A 26,948-nucleotide genomic window follows, 5' to 3' on the forward strand; every position below is an offset into this window, starting at 1 on the left:
GATAGCATACCATTGAAATATGTTTTCTTTAGAAGTGTTTGGCTTAAAACATTGTCAGTGTACTAAATGTAATTATTTCAGTACCTAGTAGCAAACAAAATTAATGGTACTAGTTGTATTTGGGATGAGGGTTTTGTTTTTTTTTTTTTAATTATGTAGAAGGATAAAACTATTCAAGGATTAAGATCTAAGCAGTTGCTTTAGTGTTTGTTGTTGAACTCTAGATTTGGGTGTGTTTAGGGACGCCTGGATGGCTCAGTAGGTTAGGCGTCCGACTTCGGCACAGGTCATGATCCTGCCTTCATGGGTTCAAGCCCTGTGTTGGGCTTTGAGCTGACAGCTCGGAGCCTGGAGCCTGCTTTAGATGCTGTGTCTCCCTTTCTTTGTGCCCCTCCCTTGCTTGTACTCTCTCTCCCATGAATGAATGAATGAATGAATGTTTAATTCTTCCTAGGCTCAGGGAATATAATTTGGGTCTGTGTAGTCCAGGTAGCTTCCTACTATTTCGTAGCTATTTTAAGTTTAAATTAATTAAAATGAAATAAAATTTCACTTTCTCCACCACTTTCACGTGCTTAATAGCTGCATATATATAATCTAATCATTGCGGCAGACACTTCAAACTTACATGTTATATATCAATAATATCTTAATAAAGCTGAGGGAAAAATAGCCACAATTAGTTTGTAACTAGCTATCCTGTCAGCATAGAAATGTAGAACATTTCTTTGATCACAGAAAGTTCTATTGGATAGCATTGCTTTGGGTAGTATTTATTAGAAATTGCAATATATTTATATTTAAAATCTGCTTCAAGGTTATTTTTAACATATTTTTACATAATGACAATAAAAAAATTGATATATAGTTGACACATAATGTTAGTTTCAGGCATACAACATAGTGATTTGACATCTATACATTATGCTGTTCTGAGGATCACACTTTTTACAGATTGATCCCAACTATTGTTTATACTAATTAACAGCTGATATATTCGATTCAGAAGATGATTTTTTTGTCATTGAGTCTTTTTCCAGGAGACATTCTGATACATGCTGTAATAAAGTGCTAGGAAAGTAATCATAATCAGAAAAAATACATTCTTCTCTTAAAAGTGCATGGTAAAATAATAAAATGTTTTCCGTGCTTCATCAGATACGTCTTCCATACGTCACTGAGCATCACTGTGTGTATCTCTTCATGTAGAATTTTGGATTTGTGGTTCAGTTGTATTTCACTAACTAGGTACTTAAGTACATAAGTACATATTTTTCACTCAAAAGGATTTAGTTATTAGATGACATTAAGGTAAAAACTTGAGCCTCAGTGTTACTGAGATTAAAATGATGAATGTAGAAGTTTGTCACACAGTGTATATTTAAGTCTGTTTAATAACTTACTGAAAGTTTAAATTTCCCTTTAAATGTTTCCTGTTTAGGCCTGTATAGAACAGCAGTTTGATTCTCTCAATGGAGGAGTATCTGTGTCAAAAAATAGCACTTTTGCTGAAGAATTTGCACATAGTATTCGCTCAATTTTTGCAAATGTAGAAGCCAAACTTGGTAATGTAAAATGCATTTTTTAAATTTTTGTTGATAAAGTTTGCATTTCCTTGAATGTAGAATTAAGTATATTTTTCTCACATGCTGTTGTTTTATAAGGAGAACCTTCTGAAATTGACCAGAGAGACAAGTACGTTGGAATTTGTGGACTCTTTGTACTGCATTTTCAAATTTTTCGGACTATTGATAAAAAGTTTTATAAATCTTTATTGGACATTTGTAAGAAGGTAAGAACTTGGAACTTTTTTTTTCAACTTGAGTAGGTGAAAAAGATTTTGGATAAAATTGGATATTCTAAAATGTATTTTATTCCTGATTATAAAAATAGTAATTTTTACAGTACTTTGTAATAATTATAAAAATAATACCATAAGAATTTTTAAAAACCAAGCATTCCCTTGGGGCGCCTGGGTGGCGCAGTCGGTTAAGCGTTCGACTTAAGCTCAGGTCATGATCTCGCGGTCTGTGAGTTCGAGCCCCGCATCGGGCTCTGGGCTGATGGCTCAGAGCCTGGAGCCTGCTTCCAATTCTGTGTCTCCCTCTCTCTCTGCCCCTCCCCCGTTCATGCTCTGTCTCTCTCTGTCTCAAAAATAAATAAACGTTAAAAAAAAATTTTTTTTTAAATAAAATAAAAAAACAAAACAAACAAACAAAAAAAAACCAAGCATTCCCAGGGCACCTGGGTGGGTTGAGCGTCCAACTCTTGATTTTGGCTCAGGCCATCATCTCATGGTTTGTGAGTTTGAGCCCTGCATTGGGCTCTACTTTGGGCTCTGTGCCCACAGCATGGAGCCTGCTTGAGATTCTCTCTCCTCTCTGCCCATCCCTCGTGCTCCCTCTCTCTCTGAAAATAAGCATTTTTTAAAACCCAAAAACCAAGCATTCCAGAAATAAGTAACATAGTAAATGGAAGTACTGCATAATTCCACATCATATAAATACCTATTCGTGGAAGTTCTTCCAGATTTTTTCCTATAAATTAACTTCCTATTACTGTCACTGCCGTTTTCTTTTTCTTTGGTTCTTCTCCTCTTCTTGCCATTCCTTCTCATTATTGAAGTGGAAAAAAATTAAATTTTTTTTTTTTTTTTACATCTTTGCTATTTCCATGATGTGACACACCTGATTTCAAAATTGAAAACTTTGTGTGTAAAATCAAGTGATATGTGACCATGAGAATCCAGCCATCTTGAGTCTTTTATTTTTTCACTAATATAGAATAAAAGTAAAAGTGGTGAAGATTGAAGTTTCTGTTTGCTTTTTGCATATTTTTATCTGAATATCCATGAGAGTGTGTAAGTGTTTAATATTTAGGCAGAATAAAACTTTCTCATGCCCCATGTCAGATATTAGAATGCCTTAATTGTGCCACAGTAAGATAATTTGTGTCATAATGTATAAATGATTGTAAGTTGTCTTCCCGTTGTGTATTGTAGGACTATTAAACAGCTTACTGTTAGCCTGAATTTATTGATTTCCCTCTCTTACATTTACTATTTCAGGTACCAGCCATCACTCTAACTGCTAATATTATTTGGTTTCCTGATAATTTTTTGATCCAGAAAATACCAGCAGCTGCCAAACTTCTAGACAGAAAAAGTCTTCAAGCCATTAAAATACACAGAGATACTTTCCTACAGCAGAAAGCTCAATCACTTACCAAGTGAGTTTATAAGTACCTGTAATGAAAGTGTTTAGATACTTTATATTCTTGGATCTTACACTGACTCTAAATATATGGAAAATATTTGGTTATAAGATCAAATGTACTTATTACCAGAGAAGAGGTTAGACAATCTCTAGGAGGCTTAATTTTTAGGAGTTTTTTTGGTTTTGTTTTAAATGTTTTAGGTTTAAACTTAAAGATGCAGGAAAATTGTACTTTATGGAGATGTATGTGTATATATAAGCACACATACATACGTATACATGTATTTGCAGACATATACACATACTTTTTATCAGACGCATTAAATATTTTGTGTAAAGTGAAGTTCCCACAGTAGGTGTCATTTGATGACATTAAAAACATTGGGTGTCCATGACTCAGTGATAATTTTTGGAGGTGTTGACTTTAATTTGATGCACTCCTTTTTTTAATTTGTATTTTTATGAAAGTAACATATGTACACACTTAAGTCCAAAAGTACTAAAAGTTGAAAGGGAAAAACACCTGTCCTCTGTTCAGTTTCCCCCTGTACCTGAGTCCTGTTCCCTAACAGAATACTTTTAACTTTAGTTTCTTCTGATATTTACATCCTTATGTTGTTACATAACGTAACAACAACAGATGTTCTTCTGATATTTACATCCTATTTTGTTGAAGTCTTACTATGCAAATTTTCAAATACACACACAAGAGAGAAAATAGATGAGTTCCCTGTTCTCATCACCTAGTCTCAACACTTAATTTACTGCACATTGTTTCTTGAGTGCATTGCTAAAATCACACACTGACCTGGATGAAGATTTTAGTGAAGTGATGCAGGACTGTGCTACTGGCTCTGTGCTGGACACAGTTTTTATTTGTGATATGATTAGAAGATAATAGGGATATTTATTCATTTTCTTTCCATCTTGACTGTCAAGGGGAAATTGGACCACTACTGCAGAATGGGGGAAGAAGGAGTACATCAGGAATATAGGAGTCCCCTAAAGCATCTCTTAGTACTCTCAAGTGTGGTGGTTCAAGTCCATGGAAAATGACAATTACTCAATTCAGGCAGGACTACGCATAACGGAAATTTCGGAGCTTCCTCCTATCTTCTAAAACAGAACTGAGGAGGGAAAAAGACATAGTTTGGAGTTAAAGCTGTGAATTCAATAAGATGGAGACACAGGGATCAGGTTAATAGTATTAATTAAGGTGTGTGGATATCTTAATTATCAGAAGCTTTATATATATATATATATATATGTATATATATATATATATTTTTTTTAATTTACATCCAAATTAGCATATAGTGCAACAATGATTTCAGGAGTAGATTCCTTAGTGCCCCTTACCCATTTAGCCCATTCCCCCCCTCCCACAAGCCCTCCAGTAACCCTCAGTTTGTTCTCCATATTTATGAGTCTCTTCTGTTTTATCCCCCGTCCCTGTTTTTATATTATTTTTGTTTCCCTTCCCTTGTGTTCATCTGTTTTGTCTCTTAAAGTCATATGATGAAGTGAAGTCATATGATATTGAGTGAAGTCATATGATATTTGTCTTTGACTGATTTCACTTCGCATAATACCCTCCAGTTCCAATCATGTAGTTGCAAATGGCAAGATTTCATTCTTTTTGATTGCCGAGTAATACTCCATTGTATATATAGACCACATCTTCTTTATCCATTCATCCATCGATGGACATTTGGGCTCTTTTCATACTTTGGCTATTGTTGATAGTGCCGCTATAAACATGGGGGTGCACGTGTCCCTTTGAAACAGCACACCTGCATCCCTTGGATAAATACCCAGTAGTACAGTTGCTGGGTCGTAGGGTAGTTCTCTGTTTAGTTTTTTGAGGAGCCTTCATTCTGTTTTCCAGAGTGGCTGCACTAGCTTGCATTCCCATCTTAATATTCTTTAATAGTGTGATGCAGTTGCTAAAAATGCCAATACATACTTGGATTATGTTAATAACTATATCCAGATTATGGGAAATGGTACTTATAATATCTAGGCCATGTGAATTGGTAGTTTCATTGAATTTTTATTGGTCAGATCATAGTTGGTGTCCAGTGGTGTCACATTTTTAAGAGGGACACAAAATGCAGCAACCCTAAATGCAGCTGATAAGGATATGTCAGAAGACCTGACAACCATGCCTTTTGAAGAATCTCTACATAGTTTGACCTTTAAAAGAGAAATCTGAGAAATGATGTGGTGAGCTCCTTAAATATTTGAGGGGCATTCAGGTTGAAGAGGGAACAGATTTGATCTCTGTGGCTCCAGAGATCCAAAATCGCCAACATGATTGAGCTCTTAGTAGCAGGCATTATGCTAAAGGCTTTAGACACTTTGTCTTATGCAAACCCTGTAATAGTCTTCTCATGTGGGAAATAATAAAGGTAACAACTAATATTAACCCAGTGCTTTCTGTAAGCCAATAACTAAACTGTTCCAGGAACTTCACATTTATCATCTCCTTTAATCATGAGAGAATCCTATGAGGTAGATACTGTAATTATGGCCATTTTGTAGGTGAGAAAATTGAAATACAGAGAGATTAAACTTGCCCAAATTTAAACAGCTAGTAGGTGGCAGAGCTGGGCAGTCCCAACTCTAGAGCATAAGCTGTTAACTGCTACTCGACAGTACTATATCCCATTTTTAGATAAGGAGAATGAGGCTTAGAGAAATGAACTTTGCCAGGTCAGAGAGCTAGGTGTGCTAGTGTGCAAGCCCATACCAGTTCTGCTGAAGAGCCTCTGCTACCAAGTCCTGGAGGCTGTCCTGAGAGGTAATGCACTCTTTACTAGAGCTGTGTAGGTAAAATATAGATGACCTCAGTCCAAGATGCTGTAGGAAGTGAGGCTTATCAGGTAGAAGATTGAATAAGTTGACTTTCAAAGACCCTCTCCCCCCCATGATAACATTTTATGTTTCTAAATTCTTTGATTCCAAAGATACACAGTTACCATAGAGCTCCAGGGAGCTGAAGGGGATAGTGTCTTTTTCATTCTCCTTGCAGTTCTCCCAAAGAAACCTAAAATTCACTAAAATGAAACCCAGGAGAGGGGAGACAGTGTGACCAGCATGAGTTTTATCCAGTGTTTTAGGAAAAATTGAGGGAGTGAACAAGAGCTGTCCCAGTTAGGTTCCAGAGTTCATTAGATAATGAGGAAACAGTGGGGGACAGTTTCCCTGCCCCCCGCCCAATATGCACTAGACTTCGGCTGGCCAAGTGTCCCAGCCACATTCGTGCCTGGGGTCCAAGGTTTGTAGTTTGCTGCATTTTCCTTTTCATTCAAAACCATTTTGACACTGGAAATACTGACTTCAGAGGATAGAGCTCTGAACCTTCATTTCAAACCTCTGTTGACATACAAGTGTTACTGCCATTTGGTGATTTATATTGGGACAGATTTTTTTTTTTTTTCCTTAGTGTTTTTCCTGTTTGTACTTTGAAATGAAGCTGACCATCTTACAGGACCCTTGGCTATTTTTGGACTCCATTTGTCAAAAACTTGTTTTTTAAAACTTGAAACAGCTTCATTTTCATGTATTTATAAGAGAGGAATATCATCTAGTGTTTGAATGTAGGAGTGATGGGTGGAGTAATGGATAATCTCTGCTTTATCCTGCATAGTCTGATCTAAAACTGAGTGAGTGCCCTTGACTGTGTTATTAGCCTTCTTCATAAGGTTACTGGTTTGATTACTGTCAAGGAGGGCTCTATAATCTAGGCCTCTTCCTTCTGTCTTGGCTTATGACTTTTCTGTTCCCTCCTATACTTGTATCCCTGCTGAATACTGATCACAGCTTCCTCAAAAGGAGGCATTGCCCTAGGACCCTGCTCATTCTCCGTATTTCACATTTTTAAGTCAAATAATCCACAAGTCAAATAATGTTAGCACCATTTGAGGCAAAGCCAAAAGTACAGCTGTTGGTGTCATTTGTTTAATGGAATCCTGGCTCAGCAAGAAATTTTTCTTAGATTTGATGCTAGGGTTTTACCTCTTTAAAAGACAGTTATGAAAAATTTTGGTGTAATCCCTCTTCAGACTGAGTTCTTGACATTGTCAGACTCTTTGGCAGTATGGCTGACCAGTGACCTCTCTGTGGGGTTCAGATTTCGGTCAGGTGAGTCTCTGCAGTCCCTTGTCCGGAGTGCTATCCTCTAGTTCATTCTGACTGGCAGTAATGGGATGTTTCTCTGACTGGAGGAAGTCTCTAAAGAGTTGGTAACATCAGATCCCACAAAGGGGAATTGTTTGTTTTTCCACACTAAACCTTTAAAATAAAAAAGAAGTGTATATTAAATAGCTTCTGGGCTAAAAGTTTCCATTTTGAGCCATTTGAGATACATTGATAGAGTGATTCAGTGTTTGTAATTGGCTTGCAGCGGAGAATTAAATCAGTAGATTTAGTCTTTCCTGGATAGGAAAGCTTCCTAGATTTGGGCTTTTATCTTGGGTTGGCTTTTTACCAGTTATGATCTTGGGCACGTTATATAACTTCTCTGTGTATCAGTTTCCTCTTCTAGATCATAAGGTTATGTGAGGATTAAATGAGTTACTTTGCGTACAGTGATTAGAACAGTGGCTGGCAGGGGCGCCTGGGTGGTGCAGTCGGTTAAGCGTCCGACTTCAGCCAGGTCACGATCTCGCGGTCCGTGAGTTCGAGCCCCGCGTCAGGCTCTGGGCTGATGGCTCAGAGCCTGGAGCCTGTTTCCGATTCTGTGTCTCCCTCTCTCTCTGCCCCTCCCCCGTTCATGCTCTGTCTCTCTCTGTCCCAAAAATAAATAAACGTTGGGAAAAAAAAAAAAAAAACAGTGGCTGGCATATAGGAAGCGTTCAATCAGTGTAGCTTTTATATCCAGATTCTGACCACTTCCAGCCTTCCCTTCTGGTTCAAGTTGTCATCCCCTTCTGCATTATCATGGTAGCTGCCTGAGTCGTTTTTCTGTTATCCCACTTGTCCCCTTTACAGTTTATTTTCAGCATCTCAGCCAAGGTGATTTTGGTCCTCTGCAAAGTTAGATAAAGTCACTCTGCTCAAATGCTTTGGTGGCTTTCCATTGAAGCCCTCTCTACAAGGTCATACACAAATCCTGTTCTACTCCCCACCCTTCCTGCTCCCCCAACCCCCACCTCTGTACTTCTCTGATTTCCTTTTATGTTGTCATCCCTGTTTTCTGAGCTCCAGCCATACTCACTTCTTTTTATTACTTGAACATGCCAGACGTTTGCGTTTGTTATTTACTTTCCTAGAATTCTCTTCTCATATATTTACATAGATTACTCATTCATCTTCTTCAAATCTTGGCTCAAAATCATAATTTCAATGAGCCTGCCTTGATCACTGTAATTAAAATTGTACCTGCCCTCCAAGTCTGTCTCTTTTTTTCTCTTTGCTGCATTTTTTCCATAGCACATATCTAACATCTTACAGATCTCAATTATTGATTTCTTTGTTACACAACTCTCCTTTCTTCAAAGAATGTAAACTTTATTGTGGTAGGGATTTTTATCCACTTTGTTTACTGCTAACTTTTATTTTTAGTACTGAGAAACAGTGTCTGGCCTATATAGGCATGAACATTTGTTGAATGAGTAAATTATATATATATGTAGGATGTCTGTAATTTGAAAACCAGAAAGGTGGCTCCTGCAAGGAAATATTTTATCCCAACCAGTTCAAAGAAATGGAAGTAAATTTTATTTCCTGTGCTGAGTAACCCCAATATTTTCCTTTGTTAGAGATGTACAGTCTTACTACGTCTTTGTGAGCTCATGGATGATGAAAATGGAATCTATTTTATCTAAAGAGCAGAGAATGGATAAATTTGCTGAAGACCTCACCAATAGATGTAATGTTTTTATACAGGTAGTTGCATCTTCTTACTTAGAATATTCTGGGGGTCATTTCTTTGTTAATTCAATGTATAGAACTTACACTTTGAAAAAACTGGAAGGGGTAGGATATGTTTTTGTTTTTAAAAACTGAAATTGATTATGTGTAGATCTGTGTGACTAATTTAGATTTTCTAATACATGCTTTTAAATCTCTGTATTCTCTTCAAAGCATGACTTTTTTTACTGTATCCCATAAGTTTTGATATGTTGCATTTCCATTATTTAGTTCAAAATATATAAGAAATGTTATTGTGATTTATTTTTTGATCTGTGGGTTATTTTGAAGATATGTTTTAATTTGTAAAGATAAGAGGATTTCCTAGTTATCTTTTATTATTGATTTCTAGAAGTACTAAAATAATTTTGCTATTTTTAAATTTGTTGAGATTTGCATTATGGCCCAGCCTATGGTCAACTTTGGTAAACATTTCATGTACACTTGAAAAGAATATGTAACTTGCATTTATTGGTTGTAGTGTTCTGTATATGTCAAGTAGGTTATTGTTTGTTAATGATTTTGTCTACATATTGTGTCAGTTACTGACAGAATTGGGTTAGAATCTCCCACTAGCATGGTGGATTTGTCTGTTTACCCTTTGTTTTTGTTTTATATGTTTTAAAACCAAGTGAGTGCATAACATTTAAAAATTATTATTTATTCCTGATGAATTGAACCTGTTGTTATGAAATATCCCTTTTATTTCTAGTAATGCTCTGTCTTAAGTCTTGTGTGTATAATAGTAATATAGCTATACCAGTTCTCTTTTAGTTAAGGTCTACATAGTATGTCTTTTTTCATCATTTGACTTGCAACCTGTTTGACTCCTTATATTTAATGTGTGTCTCCTGTGTGTAAGCAGTGTGTAAGCAGCATAAATTTTTCCCCAGTCTAGTTGTCTTTTTTTATTATTTTCTCTATGTCATTGCTGATGTATTTGGATTTAAAACTAGCACCTGACTAGTTGCTTTCTATTTATCTCACTTGTTCTGTGTCCCTTTTACTTTCCTTTCTTGCTCTCTCTTGAATTAATTCATCATTTTATTTCTCCCTTTATTATGTTGTTAATTCTGTATCCTTTTACTGGGTTTTTTTAGTGGTTACTCTAGAGATTTTAAGTGCATCATTTAACCTTCAACTCCAAAATAAATGAGTAGTTTTATCTCTTTCTAGACAGTGTGAGGATCTTAAACCACCGTAATTCTCTTTATCTACCGTCTCACTTCTGATGTTGTTGTTTATTTTGATTCATTTTATATATTAAACTTCTCGAGGCATTATTATTGCTGCTGTTGTCTTTATAGTCCTGATCCATTTAGATTTATCCATATATTTACCTGTTCTGTTGCTTTCCGTTCTTCCTGCGTCTCTTCATTCTTCTTATATATATATGTATATATATATATATATGTATATATATACATATATATATATATATACACACACACACATATACATATATATATGTATATGTATATATATGTACATATATGTATATATATGTATATGCGTATATACGTATATGTATATATATATGTCTGTGTATATACATATATGTATTTGTGTATATATATATTTTATCATTTATTTATTTTTGAGAGTGAGACAGAGAAGTAGAGCATGAGCTGGGACGGGGCAGAGAGGAGGGAGACATAGAATCCTAAGCAGGCTCCAGGCTCCAAGCTGTCAGCACAGAGCCCAACACAGGGCTTGAACTCACAGACTGTGAGATCATGACCTGAGCCACCCAGGTGCCCCTCTTCATTCTTCTGTTTGTGGAATAGCTGTTAGTATTTCATTTAAAATGTCCTTCTGTTGATGAGTTATCACTATTTTTTTTTTGTCTGAATATGTCTTTATTTCAACTTCATTTTTGTTTTTTAACATTTATTTATTTTTGGGAGAGAGAGTGGGTGCAGGGGAGAGGCAAAGAGAGGGAGACAGGATCTGAAGCAGGCTCTGCACTGTGAGCACAGAGAGCGATGTGGTGCTTGAACTCACAAACTGAAATCATGATCTGAGCCGAAATCCAGAGTTGGCTGCTTAACCCACTGAGCCACCCAGGCACCCCTCAACTTTGTTTTCAAAAGCATTTTTGCTATGTAGAGAATTCTGGGTTAGCAGGATCCCTCACCTCCCTCCCCCACTTATTGTCTTCTGGCTTTTATTTTTGTTGAGAAGTTAGCTGTCAGTTTTCTTGGTTTCTGAATGTGAGTCTTTAATTGCTTGTAAGATCTACTTTTTGGGTTTTAGCAATGTTGCTTTAATGTACCTAGGTGTAGTTTTCTTTGTGTCAGTGCTGCTTGGGATTTGTAGAGCTTCTGGAATTTGTGGAAAATTCTCAGCCACTAACTCTTCAAGTACTATTTCTGTTTTATTCTCTCTCTCTCTTCTTTTCTCTTTACCTATGTCTAATTTGTTAAGCCTATCTACTGAACTCTTAATTTTACTTATTTTACTTTTTAGCTTTTTTTATAGTTTCATTTCTTTTTCTGAAAAAATTTTGTTTCTTTTCCTTCAACGTAGCAGAATTATTTTTAAGCCTATGTCTAGTAATTTCATTGTCTGGATGTTTCTGTTATCTATGTTTCTCTTGTTTTTGGATATGTTTTATTATCTCTTTGGTTATTTTTAATAATGTGCACATTGTATATGAAAAACTGTGGATATAATTTGAAGATCTGGATATTGTTTTTCTTCTTCCAGAGAGGACTTAATAATTTTTACTTTTGATAAACAGCTAGTCTGGGACAACTAACAACCCAGATCACCTCAACCTAGTCATGGATTGAGATGATTTGAAATGGGACCTAAATCCTATGATGGCTATTTTTTTTGAGTTCACCCTTACTTTTTAGGGGGTAGTTTTTCAGGATCCCAATCCAGAACCTAGGTTTATAGGACCTCCTTTCCTCTTTGATGGGCCACGAACTCCTGTTTTTATTCCCCTCTCCTTTCTGGGAGATGCTGAAAGGTAACATTTGGCTTCTGTCTCTATTCTCTTTTGGAACTGGCAGATGCTTCTTAAGGGAAAGCAGCCTCAAATGCCAGGCTCATTTCTCTGGGTTTCTTTCTTCTCCCAGATTTTGGCTTTATATTTCCTTATCCTCTTAATAGCTCTTTGATGCCTCCTGAGAGATTAAAAAAATGTTTTGCCCAGATTTGCTTGTTCTTTGTACAAAGGTTAGTCCAGATTATTTATTCTTCCATTAACAAAAACAGACCCTAAACCTCTCCTCTCCCCATTTAGATTTTTAAAATACGTCCTTTATATATATGTTTCACAAGTTAATGACCATCTGGGGACCCATGAATTCTTTCTCCCCTGTTCCCCCTCAAAAAAGAAACTCCCCCTTTTTATGCCTGGCTTAGAGTTATACTTTTGCTGTTCTTTGTTTCTGCTTTTAAACTTTTCATGGTGCTGCACTAGGGCAGAATCTGGTGTGATAGTTCTGTAGCTGACAGGTTAAGACTTTTAGCTCTTTCCTGTGTGTATTCCCCAAGCTTTGTCACCTTTCTTAGGATGCTGCCTTCTCTCTCATTTCTTATTCTATTAACTTTGCACATCTCTTTATCACAGAGATATAATTGGTTCAGAGAAAATCCCCTCTCCCACCCACACAAAGTATCACTTCTTTACTGAGCCACTGTTACACTGATGGGAGAGTACTTTATCTCTCACATATGATAGAGGACTAGAAAAAAAGTTGAGAATCACTACCATATGGCTTCTGCCCCAGTTCCTTGAATATATCCATAATAGTATAATTTAGGTTCATCCTAAAACTGTACATGTATCTTTTTTGTCCTTTTGTAAACCCAAAGAATCTTTATTATGATGTTTCTATGTGTTTTTTTTTGGATCTAAATGAAAATATATAAGGTAATATCCTTTTCCTGTTTTCTTATTCCATCCCATTTCCCTGGGTTTACTAGCACTAAAAATCTTTTTTAAACCTCACAAGACCTTTGTTCTTCCTTTGTGAATAGAAGAGTAGGAGAGAATATGTTCTTATTGGGCTGGAAGGAGAGAAGGTCTGATTAGGACCAACATAGGCAGGGGACATGGTAGCAGATGAACAGTGGGGATTGGTCCGGGTGAAAAGGAAAGGGGGAATTGGCTTGGAACTGAGAAATACCTTTCAGTATCTGTATTGGCCAGACAGCAGCTCTCATACTCCTTATTTTTCAGTTCCTGGTTCTTTAGGGTCCTTAGCATTTGTCTGTAGCAGATAGGAGTCTTTAAACTCTTGTCTGGCAGGTAAGATAAGGATGAATAGATAGCTTCTGGACATTCAGATCATTTCTCTGAAGGGTTTGTTTGCTTTTTTAATGGGAAGATTCTTTAACTGTGATTTTATACTTTAATTTCAGCAGTACTAAACTTATGGTATGTAATAGGTTAAATACACATTTAAGGGTTGCTTTGAAGCTTCACCATTGTGTAACATTGCGTGAGGAAGAATATTTCAAAATCTTAAGAGCAGACTTTAAAATAGTTATTGGCAAGTTGGGGAATAATTGTTACATAGAGAATGAAATGTTGAAGAAATGAAATTTTTCCTTGTGATTATAATCATTGTTTTATTTTTTTATAGGGCTTCTTATATGCATACAGTATTAGTACCATTATTAAAACCACAATGAATCTCTACATGTCAATGCAAAAGCCAATGACCAAAACCTCAGTTAAGGCATTATGCAGGCTTGTTGAACTTCTCAAGGTAGGTTTAAGATTATTTTACCTTGCCATTATAATTGAGAATTAACCTGTGCTTAAATGATGGTGATCTTGTAATATTTGACTTCTTGATTATCAGAATAAATAATTGTGGGAAAGTGTACTTATCTCTCACGTGGCTAAGGAAACTAGCCATTGAAAGTAATTTCTGAATAACTTTATAAATGGCCAATATATTTAAACTTTATTAAAATTAGCATGTATTGAGAGAAGAAGGGAATGAGAAGGTTAACTTAAGTATTAGTAAAGTTTTACTCATGGAAGTTTTAAGCATGTTGCCTGAATTATAAAAGAATATGACGTGGTACAAAAATTGGTGCATAGATCAGTGGAACAAATAGGGACCCCAGAAATAAACCCACAAATATATGGTTAGTTTTGACGAAGGAGGCAAGAATATATAGTGGGGAACATACTCTAATAAATGGTGCCGGGAAAACTGGACAGCTACGTATAAAGAATGAAACTGGACCACTTTCTAATGCTATACACAAAAACAAAATCAAAATGGGTTAAAGACCTAAGTGTGAGACCTGAAACCATAAAAATTCTGAAGAGAGCACAGACAAGTAATTTCTCTGACATCAGCCATAACAATATTTTGTAGATATGTCCTCTAAGGCAAGGGAAACAAAAGCAAAAATGAACTATTGGGACTACATCATACATGAAAAATAAAAAGCTTTTGCACAACAAAGGAAACCATCAACAAAACAAAAAGACAACTGATTGAGTGGGTGAAGATATTTGCTAATCATATATCCAATAAGGGGTTAATAGCCACAATATATATAAAGAACTTATACAACTCAACACCAAAAACATAATCCAATTAAAACATGGGCAGAGAACCTGAATAGACATTTCTCCAAAGAAGACATACAGATGGCCAGTAGGCACTTGAAAAGATCCTCAGCATCACTCATCGTCAGGAAACTGCAAATCAAAACCACGATGAGATACCCACCAGTTAGAATGGTTGATATCAAAATGACTAGACGTAACAAGTGTCGGCGAGGATGTGAAGAGAAAGGAACCCTCGTGCATTGTTGGTGGGAATGTAAATTGGTACAGCCACTGTGGAAGACAGTATGGAGGTTCCTCAAAAAGTTAAAAATAGAAATACCATATGATCCAGTAATTTCAGTACTGTGTATTTGCCCAAAGAAAGTGAAAAAACTAATTTGAAAAGAACATGCCTCCTGTGTTTATTGCAGCATTATTTATAATAGCCAATGTGTGGAAACAACCTAAATGTCCGTCAATAGACAAATGGTTAAAGAGGATGTGGTATACATGTAATGGAATATTATACAGCCATAAAAGGATGAGATTGTGCCATTTGAGACAGTATGAATGGACCTAGAGGGTATTAATGTGAAATAAGTCAAACAGATAACTACCATATAATTCTACTCATAAGTGGAATTTTAAAAAAATAAACAGAAAGCAGAATCAGACCTGTAAATAATACAAGGAACAAACTGATGATTGCCAGAGGAGGGGTTTGGGGGATTGGGTAAAATGGATGAAGAGGAGAGAGTGGTACAGGCTTCCAGTTATGGAATGAATAAGTCACAGGAATAAAGGCACAGCATAAAGAATACAGTCAGTGATGCTGCAATAGCAATGTAATGGGACGGTTGATAGCTACACCTGTAGTGAAGAGAGCATAATGTATCAATTTGTCAAATCACTAGTTGTACACCTGATACTAATGTAACATTGTTTATCAACTGTACTAAAAAAAAAAAAAAGACATCCATTTTGTAGTGTTCAGATGCACATGAGGCTAGTCAACATGAGGCTAATTATTTTGCAGTTTAGGGAAAGTGCTATAATCTTGTCATTTGAATACTTTTGGAAATACGATAATGTTTTTAGCATACTCTATGTAAGTAAAAACAATAAAAACCCTTTGTAGGCAGGAGAGCCCACTTAACCTTTTATAAAAATTGAAATTAAAATTTTCCAGTAAATTTCTGCTAATGCCTTAAGATTTGCTTAGGAAATCTTTTTGGAAATTTTCAGCCTTTTTTAAAGATACTATATTTTTTAATGAACTGTAAATACAGAAATGTGTGTATATGCATATATTTCATAAACATAATTTTAAGAAATAATAGACAAAAACCCACCATCCCATTTAAGAAATATTGATATTTTCAGAAGCCCCCTGTGTTGTGCTCTGTGATTACATCTTACCCTGCTCCCTCAGAGGAAACCAGTCCTGCATTTTATGCTTCTCATTCCGTTGGTTTTCTTTTTAGTTTACCATATATAGATGAATCTATAAACCATTCATCATTTAGTCATATATGCTCTTGAAGTTTATATTAATGAAGTAATACTTTATGTACTTCTTTACTTTTTGAAACTCAGAATTTTTTTTTTAATACTAGAATTAATATTGGAATTTATCAAGGTGGTTTTTAGTTTGTTTTTTTTTTTTTAATGTTTATTTATTTTTGAGACAGAGACAGAGCATGAATGGGGGAGGGTCAGAGAGAGAGGGAGACACAGAGTCTGAAGCAGGCTCCAGGCCCTGAGCTGCCAGCACAGAGCCCAACGCGGGGCTCGAACTCACAGACTGTGAGATCATGACCTGATCCGAAGTCGGAGGCTCAACTGACTGAGCCACCCAGGTGCCCCCAGAATTTTGTATTTGAACTTTTCCATGCTGGGATGAGTAGCTATGGTTCCTTCATTTTCATTGCTGTGTAGCTTTCCTATAGATGGACTTTGGGTGATTTCCAGTTGTTGCTACTATATACAGTGTTACTGTTCTTGTATCTGTTTCTTGGTGTAGTTGTGCCAGAGGTTTGCTGAGTTTTGTATCTACCAGTGGATTGCTGGGTTGTGTGTTACTTACATGTTCAGCTTTTCAAGATGATGCCAGATTTTTTTTTTTTTTTAATGTTTATTCTTGAGAGAGAGAGTGTGAGTGGGGAGGGTCAGAGGGAGACACACACATAGAATGCGAAGCAGGTTCCAGGCTCTGAGCTGTCAGCACAGAGCCTGATGCAGGGCTCAAACCCACAAACCGTGAGATCATAACCTGAGCTGAAGTCGGACACTTAACCAACTAAGCCACCCAGGTGCCCCGCCAAATTGTTTTTTAAAGTAGTGAGAGCAATCAGTTTATATACCTCTGCAAGATTAAACTTCCCTTTGTTCCCCAACTGGCCAACATTGGTATTATCTGGCTTTTTCTTTTTCTTTTTCTTTTTTTTTCTTTTTTTTTTTTTTTTTTTTGGTGGGAGGTAAATGATTTTATTTTCAATGTTTATTTCCCTGATTGTTGATGAGGGTGTCTTTTCCAAGTGTTTATTGTGTGAAAAATCAGTTCATTTCTTTTGTTCAGTTTTCTATTGAATTATTTGCCTCTTTTAAAAGATTATTTGTTAAAAATGTTTCATGCATTCTGAGTAGTAAACCTTCGTGCATGGCAGATATTTTCTTATATGTTGGCTTGCCTTATTATTTTTTTAATAGTGGCTTCTGATGAACAGAAATTCTTAATATAATTGAATTTACCGATCTTATATAATAATTCTTTTGGATCCCATTTACAAATTCCTTACCTAGCCCAAGGTCTTAAAGATATTCTGTGATTTTGCCTAAAAGTTTTAAGTTGATTTTCACAGCATTACTTGTGATTCTTTTTAGGCTATAGAGCATATGTTCTACAGAAGAAGCATGGTTGTGGCTGATTCGGTTTCACATATAACACAGCACCTTCAACATCAGGCTCTTAATTCTATTTCTGTAGCCAAGGTATGAAGGTTATTGTATATTCAGCATAATTACCTTTTTAGTTTGCTCTCCTGTTGTTTTATGTGTGTTTTTTATTTTTAAGCATATATATTTTTTAAGTTTATTTCTTTTTGAGACAGTGAGCATGAGTGGGGGAGAGGCAGAGAGACAGAGGGAGAGAGAGAATCCCAAGTAGACTCCACGCTGTCAGCGCAGAGCCCAATACAGGGCTTGAACTCACGAACCATGAGATCATGACCTGAGCCAAAATCCGGAGTTGGACGCTTAATGGACTGAGCCACCCAGGTGCCCTTATATGTGTTTTTTTAGTTTAGTCTGTTTACTCCATTCCTTCAAACATAATATTTCTTGGTCCTTTTTCTCCATGGTATTTTATGATTGTTACTTAGAGCAATCAGGGTTAACTCTGAACTTGCAGCATGGAAGTTCACTCCTCTATTAAAGGAACACTCCTCTATTAAAAAGTGACATTGTGGGAACGGCTGGGTGGCTCAGTTGGTTAAGCATCTGACTCTTGATTTTGGTTCAGGTCATGATCTCATGGTTTGTGAGATTGAGCCCTGCTTCAAGCTGTGCACGGGCAGTGTGTGGAGTCTGCTTGAGATTCCTTCTCTTTCTCTCTCTCTCTGTCTCTGTCTCCCTCTCTGCCTCTCCCTCCCTCTCCCTTTCTCTCTCTCTCTCTCTCTCTGCCCCTCCCCCGCTTGTGCTCTCTCTCTCAAAATAAACATTTAAAAAAATGACATTGTGTAGTTTTAAAATATGCCTCTTTTTTAAAGAATAATTTATTAAATTAATATGGAAATTTTAGACTCTGGCCTATGTTGCCATCTTGAACTGCCTTTCAAAAAGCCTAATATAGAAATTTAAAAATATGCTTAGTACATTTGCTGTCCCTGTCAGCATTAAATGGTAATGTTACACAAATAAAGCACATAATGTCAGAAAAAGCTGATCAAGGAAAGCATTTGTCTAAGCTCTCTTAAATTGAATCATGGAAAAGATTACCACGAAGTTTTTCTTGTGAGTCTTTGTTATTGCTTCAGAAATAAAATTGTTATTTCTTGCTTTCTCTTCTTTTGTCTTTTAGAAAAGAGTAATTTCTGACAAAAAATATAGCGAACAGCGTCTTGATGTACTCTCTGCTCTAGTTTTGGCTGAAAACACTCTAAATGGACCAAGCACAAAGCAACGACGACTTATTGTTTCCTTGGCACTAAGTGTTGGCACACAAATGGTAAACTATTGCTGTTAGGGAAGGAAACTGAAATTGGAGATTTCACATTTTCCTTCTTACTGACCCAAGAAACCTGTTCTTACTTTGACTGCAACTTCTCTGTCATTCTTTCCCCTCCCTGATAGAAAACATTTAAAGATGAAGAACTCTTTCCACTGCAAGTAGTCATGAAAAAGCTGGATCTTATCAGTGAACTTAGAGAAAGGTAAGTAGGGATATGTAACGATACTCAAAAGATAAGGCTGATAGAAACATCAGTTTTCTTTTTAGCATAGCAAGAGAAGAAATATAACCCAGGTGGACCATTGGTTCCTCTTGTCACTCCTTCAGCGTGACCAAAGTGAGTCTGTGACCGGGGATCATATTTCTTTAACTTTGCTTCTATAGTAAGGAAATAGCTTCTGGAAGAACTCCCAGAGAAAACACGGTATCACCCATGGAGCACCTGCTAGACCCCGATGCATATTGTGATTGCTGTGATGAGTCTCCTAGTGGACTTTTAAAATTGCTGCTTCATAACAAAGTTTCATCTCTTAGAGATTCATGTCACATAGTTTTCTGTAGTTTTATTTTGACATGAATTGGAATTAATTCACTAAAATGACTTAATTTTGGGCTTATTTTTGTAGCCATTTGTGACTTTATTGTTTTCTTTTTATTGAGGAAGCAGTATGTTTCTTGAAGGGAAAATGGGCCTTCTGAATTTTGATTCCCAGGTGAATTAAGGTTATAGCACAGTTTTTCATTTAAAGCTCATATTTATAACAATATTATGTTGTTCTAAGAAGCTGAGACTTTAAGTGTAGGTACTAGCATTTAACTTTCTATCTTCTCCTTCTTCATTATAAGATACTTAGTGTAACATTTTGTTGCCCCAAAATGGTGTGAAATAGTCACTTGGCAAGGATTATAGGCAGGTTAAGTGTAACTATTTTTTTGTTTTGTTTTTTTGGTCACAATTTTTTAAAAGGTTCTGCTTTTCAACTTTGAGACAGGTAAAATGGTACATATGTGATGCAAGTATTATAAGTTCAGTCCTATCAAATAGTATTGAAAAATTAAACTCTATCTTAAGAGTTATGTGTATCGTTTTTCAAGTATGCTTTAGCCTACGTGCAGAATTCTGACAGTGTCTGATATAGGGGAGTTTTGTTACCCATGTTCAATTTAGAAAGTATTTTGTGGCTTTTCTCTACTAATTTTGGGTTAAGTGATGTAGGGGATACAAAAATGGGGAAGACTGAGCTCTTACCATTGTGATGTGTAATGTTGTTCCTTTCATTATTTTGGTGGGGGAGTGCTTTATTTTGCTACCACTAATTACTACTTTACATTGTAGAGTCCAAACACAATGTGACTGTTGTTTTTTATACTGGCATCGAGCTGTCTTTCCAATTTATTTAGATGATGTATATGAAAATGCCGTTGATGCAGCCAGATTACACGTAAGTGAAGAATAATATAAAGATAATCCATCATTTTAGTCAGTGTACAAAGCATTCTAGTTTTGAATACAATCATTTGACTTAATAGATCATTTAAAAATTGACTGCTAATGTTTTTACAATACTGTCCATATTTAATGAGCATTTATACAGTCTGTAGTTAAATTTGATATAAATGCTAATGAATATCAATATATTTAACTCTTTTACTCATATTCCTAATCATTCTCATTTCACTTTGATATTAGTTTATGTCACAATAGGCTGACATTTACTTGTCAGTAAGGAATATGTTACTCAGATCTTTCTATTTCTTTTGGAAATAAATATTTGAATGTTCAAGGCAAGAAAGGATAAGTGAATGTGAATTTTGTGTTGATTTAATATATATGCTTTAGAGAATGAAATCTGGCTCTTCTTATTTAGGAAAGTAAGACAGGCATGTGTGAAAAAAATTAACCTTCAGACTGAGGTTTTGTCTTCAAAGATAGATAATTAACTTTTGTGATATATATATTTTTTCCTTTGTGCTATTTTTTAATTAGAGCTCTGGTTTTTCTACATTCGTGAACATTCTGATTTTCTTCTTAGTACATGTTCAGTGCTTTACGTGACTGTGTACCTGCTATGATGCATGCAAGACATTTAGAGTCCCACGAAATACTTCTGGATTGCTATGACAAAGAAATTATGGAAATCTTAAATGAGGTAACATCATATTTGAGATTGCATTCCAAATACATGTTTTTAAGTTTTTCAGTGTTTGGAAAAACTTTCTGGATTGAAGCAGGCTTTCATTTATATTATATATTCATGTTATGTGTAAGTAGTAATATAAATTATTATTTATGAATCATTGTCTAGAATGAAGAAACTTTTCAGTATCACTGTTATGCTCAATTGGTCTTTAATTCCTAAGTTTTATATAGAAATTCAGACTAGGGATTTGGGAAAAATACTTGACTTTAGTGAATAGCAGATTTTGAGTGTAAAGTTCTGTTTATTAGAAGAATGCAGATACAAGGTGGGTTTGAATATTGAATGCTGCTAATGGTAGCGCACTTCTGGCACTTAACTAGTGATATTTTATTGAGTTATTTGGAGAGCTATGACCAAATATTCTATATTTAAAGATGTATTTGTGTAACAGAAATAATTCAGATATGCAGTGTAGTATATCCCTTCTTGTTTTACTGGAATCCATATTATAAACACTAACATTTTAAATTTTCATCTAGCAGTATTACATGGAGGGAGAGATAAAAATGAGTAAAGTTCACAATGTAAACCATATGCAGGTTTGATAAAATTATGAAAAATTTTATATAATTTCTTATTAACTACTCTTATTTAAAAATAAGATACATGTCTGGCCAGTATTTAGAACTTCATGGTAGACCAGAAAAGATGATTGATTTCATTACCTTTAGAGCAATGAATTTTGTGATTTTTTTTTTTTCTTTTTAATGATTATCATAAGGAAGCTTTTTAAAAATTTCTTCCGTTGCTTGTTCTCAGGACATTTCCTTTGTTACTGGTTTCCATAAGTGTTTATACTTTATTTAATTACTTTTTAATATTTTAATATTTTTTAATATTAGGCACCCCTAAATGTTATACTTTATATTGTATTTTCCCATTTTTTTTTTTTTTTAATTTTTTTTTTCAACGTTTATTTTATTTTTTTTGGGACAGAGAGAGACAGAGCATGAACGGGGGAGGGGCAGAGAGAGAGGGAGACACAGAATCGGAAACAGGCTCCAGGCTCTGAGCCATCATCCCAGAGCCCGACGCGGGGCTCCAACTCACGGACCGCGAGATCGTGACCTGGCTGAAGTCGGACGCTTAACCGACTGCGCCACCCAGGCGCCCCTGTATTTTCCCATTTTTTATAATGAAGCCATGAGACATTAGCTTTTTGAAATTCTTTTTAAGAATTTTAAAGTATTAACGAAAATAAAAAACTTCGGATTTATCTAACTGCTTCGTGGTCAAAAAATTGTTGGTTTAAAATGGAGAGCAGGGGCACCTGGCTGACTCAGTTGGTGGAACATGCAACTCTTGATATTGGGGTTGTCAGGGTTCAAGTCTCACATTTGGTGTAGAGTGTTTAAAAAAATTTTTTTTAAATGTTTATTTAGTTTTGAAAGAGAGAAAGAGTACCGCCAGGGGAGGGGCAGAGAGAGAAGGAGACACAGAATACGAAGCAGTCTCCAGGCTCTGAGCTGTCAGCACAGAGCCCAATGTGGGGCTCGAACCCACGAACCATGAGATCATGACCTGAGCCGAAGTCGGGCTCCTAACCAACTGAGCCACCCATGCACCCCTATTTAAAAATCTTTTTAAAAAAGTATAAAAATAAAATGGAAAACAAAGTAACTTTCATTTTCCTGATAAAAATAATACTTTACCATAGCTTAGACTCTTAAACCAGTTTGACAAATCCTTTCATCATTGAACTCATTATAAAACTCTAGTGGTCAATGCATAGATGCCTTAGAGGAGCAAGGCAATAGGAATATTATTTTGAAAAATTAAGGTATCAATTCCTTTGTGAATAGCATTTACTGGACAAGTTATGCAAGGAAATAGAGAAGGACCTGCGGCTTTCTGTGCACACTCATTTAAAGCTGGATGACCGAAACCCTTTCAAAGTTGGCATGAAAGACCTGGCCCTTTTTTTCTCTTTGAATCCAATTCGATTTTTCAATCGTTTCATTGACATTCGAGGTGAGTGTTTTGCTTTCCTTCTTAAACTCATATTCTATAACAGTTTGCCCTTAAGTGTTAACGAGCAACAAAAAAAAATTGAGGGTATTTTTGTGTTATTCATTTATTCTTTAATTCTTTTTTGTTTCTTCTTTTTTATTTTCCTAGTACCTTATTTTAAAGGAAGAAGTCTAATGTTCAAAGACAAGTTGTTTCCAAAAGCTTCATCTTTCTTCCTTTTCTATTTTTTCATGAATCAAAAATTTGCTTATATATTTACTGATTTATTTATTTATTTTTGGTAGCTTATGTAACTCACTACCTAGACAAGACCTTCTATAATCTCACAACAGTAGCTCTTCATGACTGGGCCACGTACAGTGAAATGAGAAATTTAGCTACCCAGCGTTATGGATTGGTTATGACGGAGGCTCATCTTCCTAGTCAGACTTTGGAACAGGTATAGTATGAAATGTTTCTAGCATAATGTGTTTGTAGCATAGCATTGTTTCTCTAAAAACTCTCTTTTTTTCTTCTTAATTTAGCACATGTTTATAATTGAAAATATTTGCTGTATAAAACTACATACTTGACAAGAATAATGGTGCTGATTTGCTTTAGGAATAATTTACCACAGGCTTTCTGTTTACACTCCAGCTTTTGTTGAACATCTGAAATGTACATAGATTTAGATACACTGTTTCAGAAACCGTGGGATAGTGAGGTGGTGACTTCTGCCGAGTTGTAAAAAGTTTAGTCAAGATCACAGTTAAGGATTTTAAACCTAGGTATAACGTATAAATTTTAGCATCTTAAGATATGGTCAAGTGTATCTGGCTATAAATATCTTCTTAAAATGAGTGCACAGAAGCATTTACTTTTGCTAATTCAGTAAGCTAATTTACAATATGACAGTATCTCATGAGTGCAGAAGTTATGTTTTCAGTTAATTTGCATGTATTTTTCCTAAGAAAATCCAAAAATAATATTTATCAAAAAACATTTACTCAGTTCTGAAATTTGAGGATAATTTTTCCTCCAGCCTACTGTGTGTAGGTACCATTTCTGCGATCAGTTTGTATTTCCTTTCATTCATTTATGCATTTAGTATTTACTGAAAAGATGCTAGGCACCAAACTATGTTTTGGGATACAAAAATAAAGAGGAACAGTTTCTGCTCATGTACTTATAACCAAGGGGAAGAAAAAGGGAGTTAACAATTTTTAGATTGAAACATGAGAAAAACTGTAACGAAAACTTAAAGGGGTATTGTGATGCTACCTTGGCCCCAGTTAGAAAAGCTGTGGGACAATGCATCTGATGCCATTAGGTGTTAGAGTAGTAACTGAAGAGTTAATAGGTAACTTGTATGTTAAAGGTAGTCTAGGGTAATTAAAAGAAGCCTAAGGATTTGGAATTAGACTTTCTAAAAATCCCTGGGTTCTGCCTCTTCCTAGCTGTTTGACCTTGGAGAACTCCCTTAGCTTCATTTTCTTCAGCTGTGGAATTTAGAAGACTAATACCTCATTTTTTGAGAATTACATAAAAAGAACCTTGCTTGCACAGTGCCTGAAAAATAGTATGTATTTTATAAATATCACCACATATCCTGACTACCTTTTAGAATCTGGCCATTAGTTTATTTAGTAAAATATATACAGAAGATTTTTGGGAAGACCAGTAGTCTCAAGAATGGTGGGGAAATGATTGAGTCATGGATGTCTGAAATTTTAAATACAACTGTTCCTGTCCTTACAAAAGGGGTAAGATAACAAGCAGCCAGGTTTTCCGGGGAGACAGTCCTGATTGTAGCAGTTAGAAGGCTGCTTAACCTTTGGTTGTACTCTTTATATAGTTGTTTTTTTTAAAAGTAATTTTAAATATTGGTAGTAAGTCACTATATTGATACAAGTCTGACTATAATAATAATAGAACTGTGTGGGTTGTTTTAGGGCCTGGATGTTTTGGAAATTATGAGAAATATTCACATATTTGTGTCTCGATACCTCTATAATCTCAACAATCAGGTGAGTGGGTTTTAGAATTTTTTTTTGATGTGGGTAGATGTATAGTAGGAAGGCTGAGGGGCAAAAATTGATTCTCATTAGTGAAAACTAATGAAATAATGCAGAAAATAATTGTTTAGAGATCTTTTTATTTCTTTGATTATATTATTGAATGACTTTCCAATGAAATTATCTTTTAATGAAATAGATTCTAAAATTTTCTTTGTGTAACTGACCAGCATTTGCTATGGATTGTGTTGTTATTTAGTGTAAATTTGTTTCATTGCAGATTTTTATTGAACGAACAAGCAATAACAAACATTTGAACACTATTAATATTCGGCATATTGCTAATTCAATTCGAACACATGGCACAGGAATCATGAATACAACAGTAAGAGTCTTTTTTGGGGATTGGGTGGGTAATAGACTCCTGTTTAATTTGGTAGTTTGGAAAATAGTTTTCTCATAGAACATTCTGGTAAATATACACTACTGCTTGTTTATCATATACCTGAATTTCCATTCTTCTGGTTGGTATAATTATAATGTCTGGGGAGGGGCTGCCTGGCCGGCTTAGTTGGTAGAGCATGTGACTCTTGATCTTGGGGTTCTGAGTTTGAGCCCATGTTGGGTGTAGAGATTACTTAAAAATAAATCTCAAAAAAAAATGGCACTACAGTTGTGTTGGTTGTCATGGAAGCTCTGTGATACAAAAGGCATTTTCAAATGTCTTACCATCTCAGGGACATCATTATAAGTGCTATCAGAGATTTGGGGACACTGGCATAGATGTATGTATCTGTGTGGATTGTCTGATATCATTTGTTGCTTTTGCACGCGAGCCATTGATAGCAGTTTGTTTAACATTAGTCATGCTTTTTTTGGGGGGGAGAGCTTACTAATTAATATCCATAAAAGTAGAAATTTACTCAAAATATTTTGAATCTTAGAAATGGGCATACTATCATTTGAGGGAATCACTTGAATTTGTATCCTATTTTTTCTTCTGTGGAAAAGAGCCATTTTTGACTTTACCTGGTTTTCAGGGTACACTTAATTTGTCCTTGAGGAAAGAAAAATATGAATGCTTAAATAGTAAAATCTTATTAAGCATGTTTGAAAGTAAAGAGGGAGGAGTTACATAACTGGAAATTACATAAGGACCGTTTTAATATTTGGTGCGGAGCCATTAAAGTGATTGAGCTGATAGGAGATGTGATTGGAGTTCTGTTTTAGCAGCTACCAATATAGAAATGACATAGAGTTTCTAATTTAAGGAGTCATTCGTGTGGAGATCGTGTCTGAACTTTTAAGGATAAAACTCTTCTTTGACCTCGAATCTGTCAGAAATCTCATTCATGTAACAGATATAATTATGTGTGTATTTTACATGTCTGCGACACTGTGCTAGGTGCTTTGGTGAGAAAACCAGTTTCTGCTCTCATGGTGATTACACTCTAGCAGGGGATATAGTCATGAATCAGTTGATCACACTAATGAATGTACATTCCTGATGTTTGATGATGACAAAGTGAGTATAGAAGAAATAAGATGAGGGGTGCCTGGGTGGCTCAGTCAGTTAAGCATCTGACTTTGGCTCAGGTCATGCATGATCTCATGATTCGTGGGTTTGAGCCCCGTGTCAGGGTCTGTGCTGACAGCTCAGAGCCTGGAGCCTGCTCTGGATTCTGGGTCTCCCTCTCTCTCTGCCCCTCCCCAACTCGTGCTCTGTCTCTCTCAAAAATACATAAACATTAAAAAAAAAAAAAAAAAAAAAAAAAGCCTGGATGATCCCCCCACGACAGTTAAAAAAAAGAAATAAGATCAGAGACTGGCAGTTACCCATTATTAAGAGTGGGAAGGTTAGGGGTGCCTGGATAGTTCAGTCAGTTAAGCATC

At 35.6% G+C, this 26,948-nt stretch overlaps 1 protein-coding gene across 2 annotated transcripts in view; it reads left to right on the forward strand.

Moving 5' to 3' along the window:
* Positions 1 to 26,948, forward strand: part of WASHC4 (WASH complex subunit 4) — a 60,627-nt gene that overhangs the window by 13,899 nt on the left and 19,780 nt on the right. For both annotated transcript variants that reach the window (XM_045467301.1, XM_045467302.1), the window contains exons 11-24: positions 1,442 to 1,565; positions 1,665 to 1,792; positions 3,068 to 3,228; positions 8,981 to 9,107; positions 13,733 to 13,858; positions 17,545 to 17,652; positions 18,740 to 18,886; positions 19,012 to 19,091; positions 20,226 to 20,331; positions 20,923 to 21,039; positions 22,893 to 23,061; positions 23,346 to 23,500; positions 24,993 to 25,067; positions 25,336 to 25,440. In XM_045467301.1, coding sequence (XP_045323257.1) covers positions 1,442 to 1,565; positions 1,665 to 1,792; positions 3,068 to 3,228; positions 8,981 to 9,107; positions 13,733 to 13,858; positions 17,545 to 17,652; positions 18,740 to 18,886; positions 19,012 to 19,091; positions 20,226 to 20,331; positions 20,923 to 21,039; positions 22,893 to 23,061; positions 23,346 to 23,500; positions 24,993 to 25,067; positions 25,336 to 25,440 — 1,728 coding nt within the window. The remainder of the gene's footprint in view (positions 1 to 1,441; positions 1,566 to 1,664; positions 1,793 to 3,067; positions 3,229 to 8,980; positions 9,108 to 13,732; positions 13,859 to 17,544; positions 17,653 to 18,739; positions 18,887 to 19,011; positions 19,092 to 20,225; positions 20,332 to 20,922; positions 21,040 to 22,892; positions 23,062 to 23,345; positions 23,501 to 24,992; positions 25,068 to 25,335; positions 25,441 to 26,948) is intronic.

The sequence above is a fragment of the Leopardus geoffroyi genome, chromosome B4 (assembly GCF_018350155.1).
Source record: "Leopardus geoffroyi isolate Oge1 chromosome B4, O.geoffroyi_Oge1_pat1.0, whole genome shotgun sequence".
NCBI lineage: Eukaryota > Metazoa > Chordata > Mammalia > Carnivora > Felidae > Leopardus > Leopardus geoffroyi.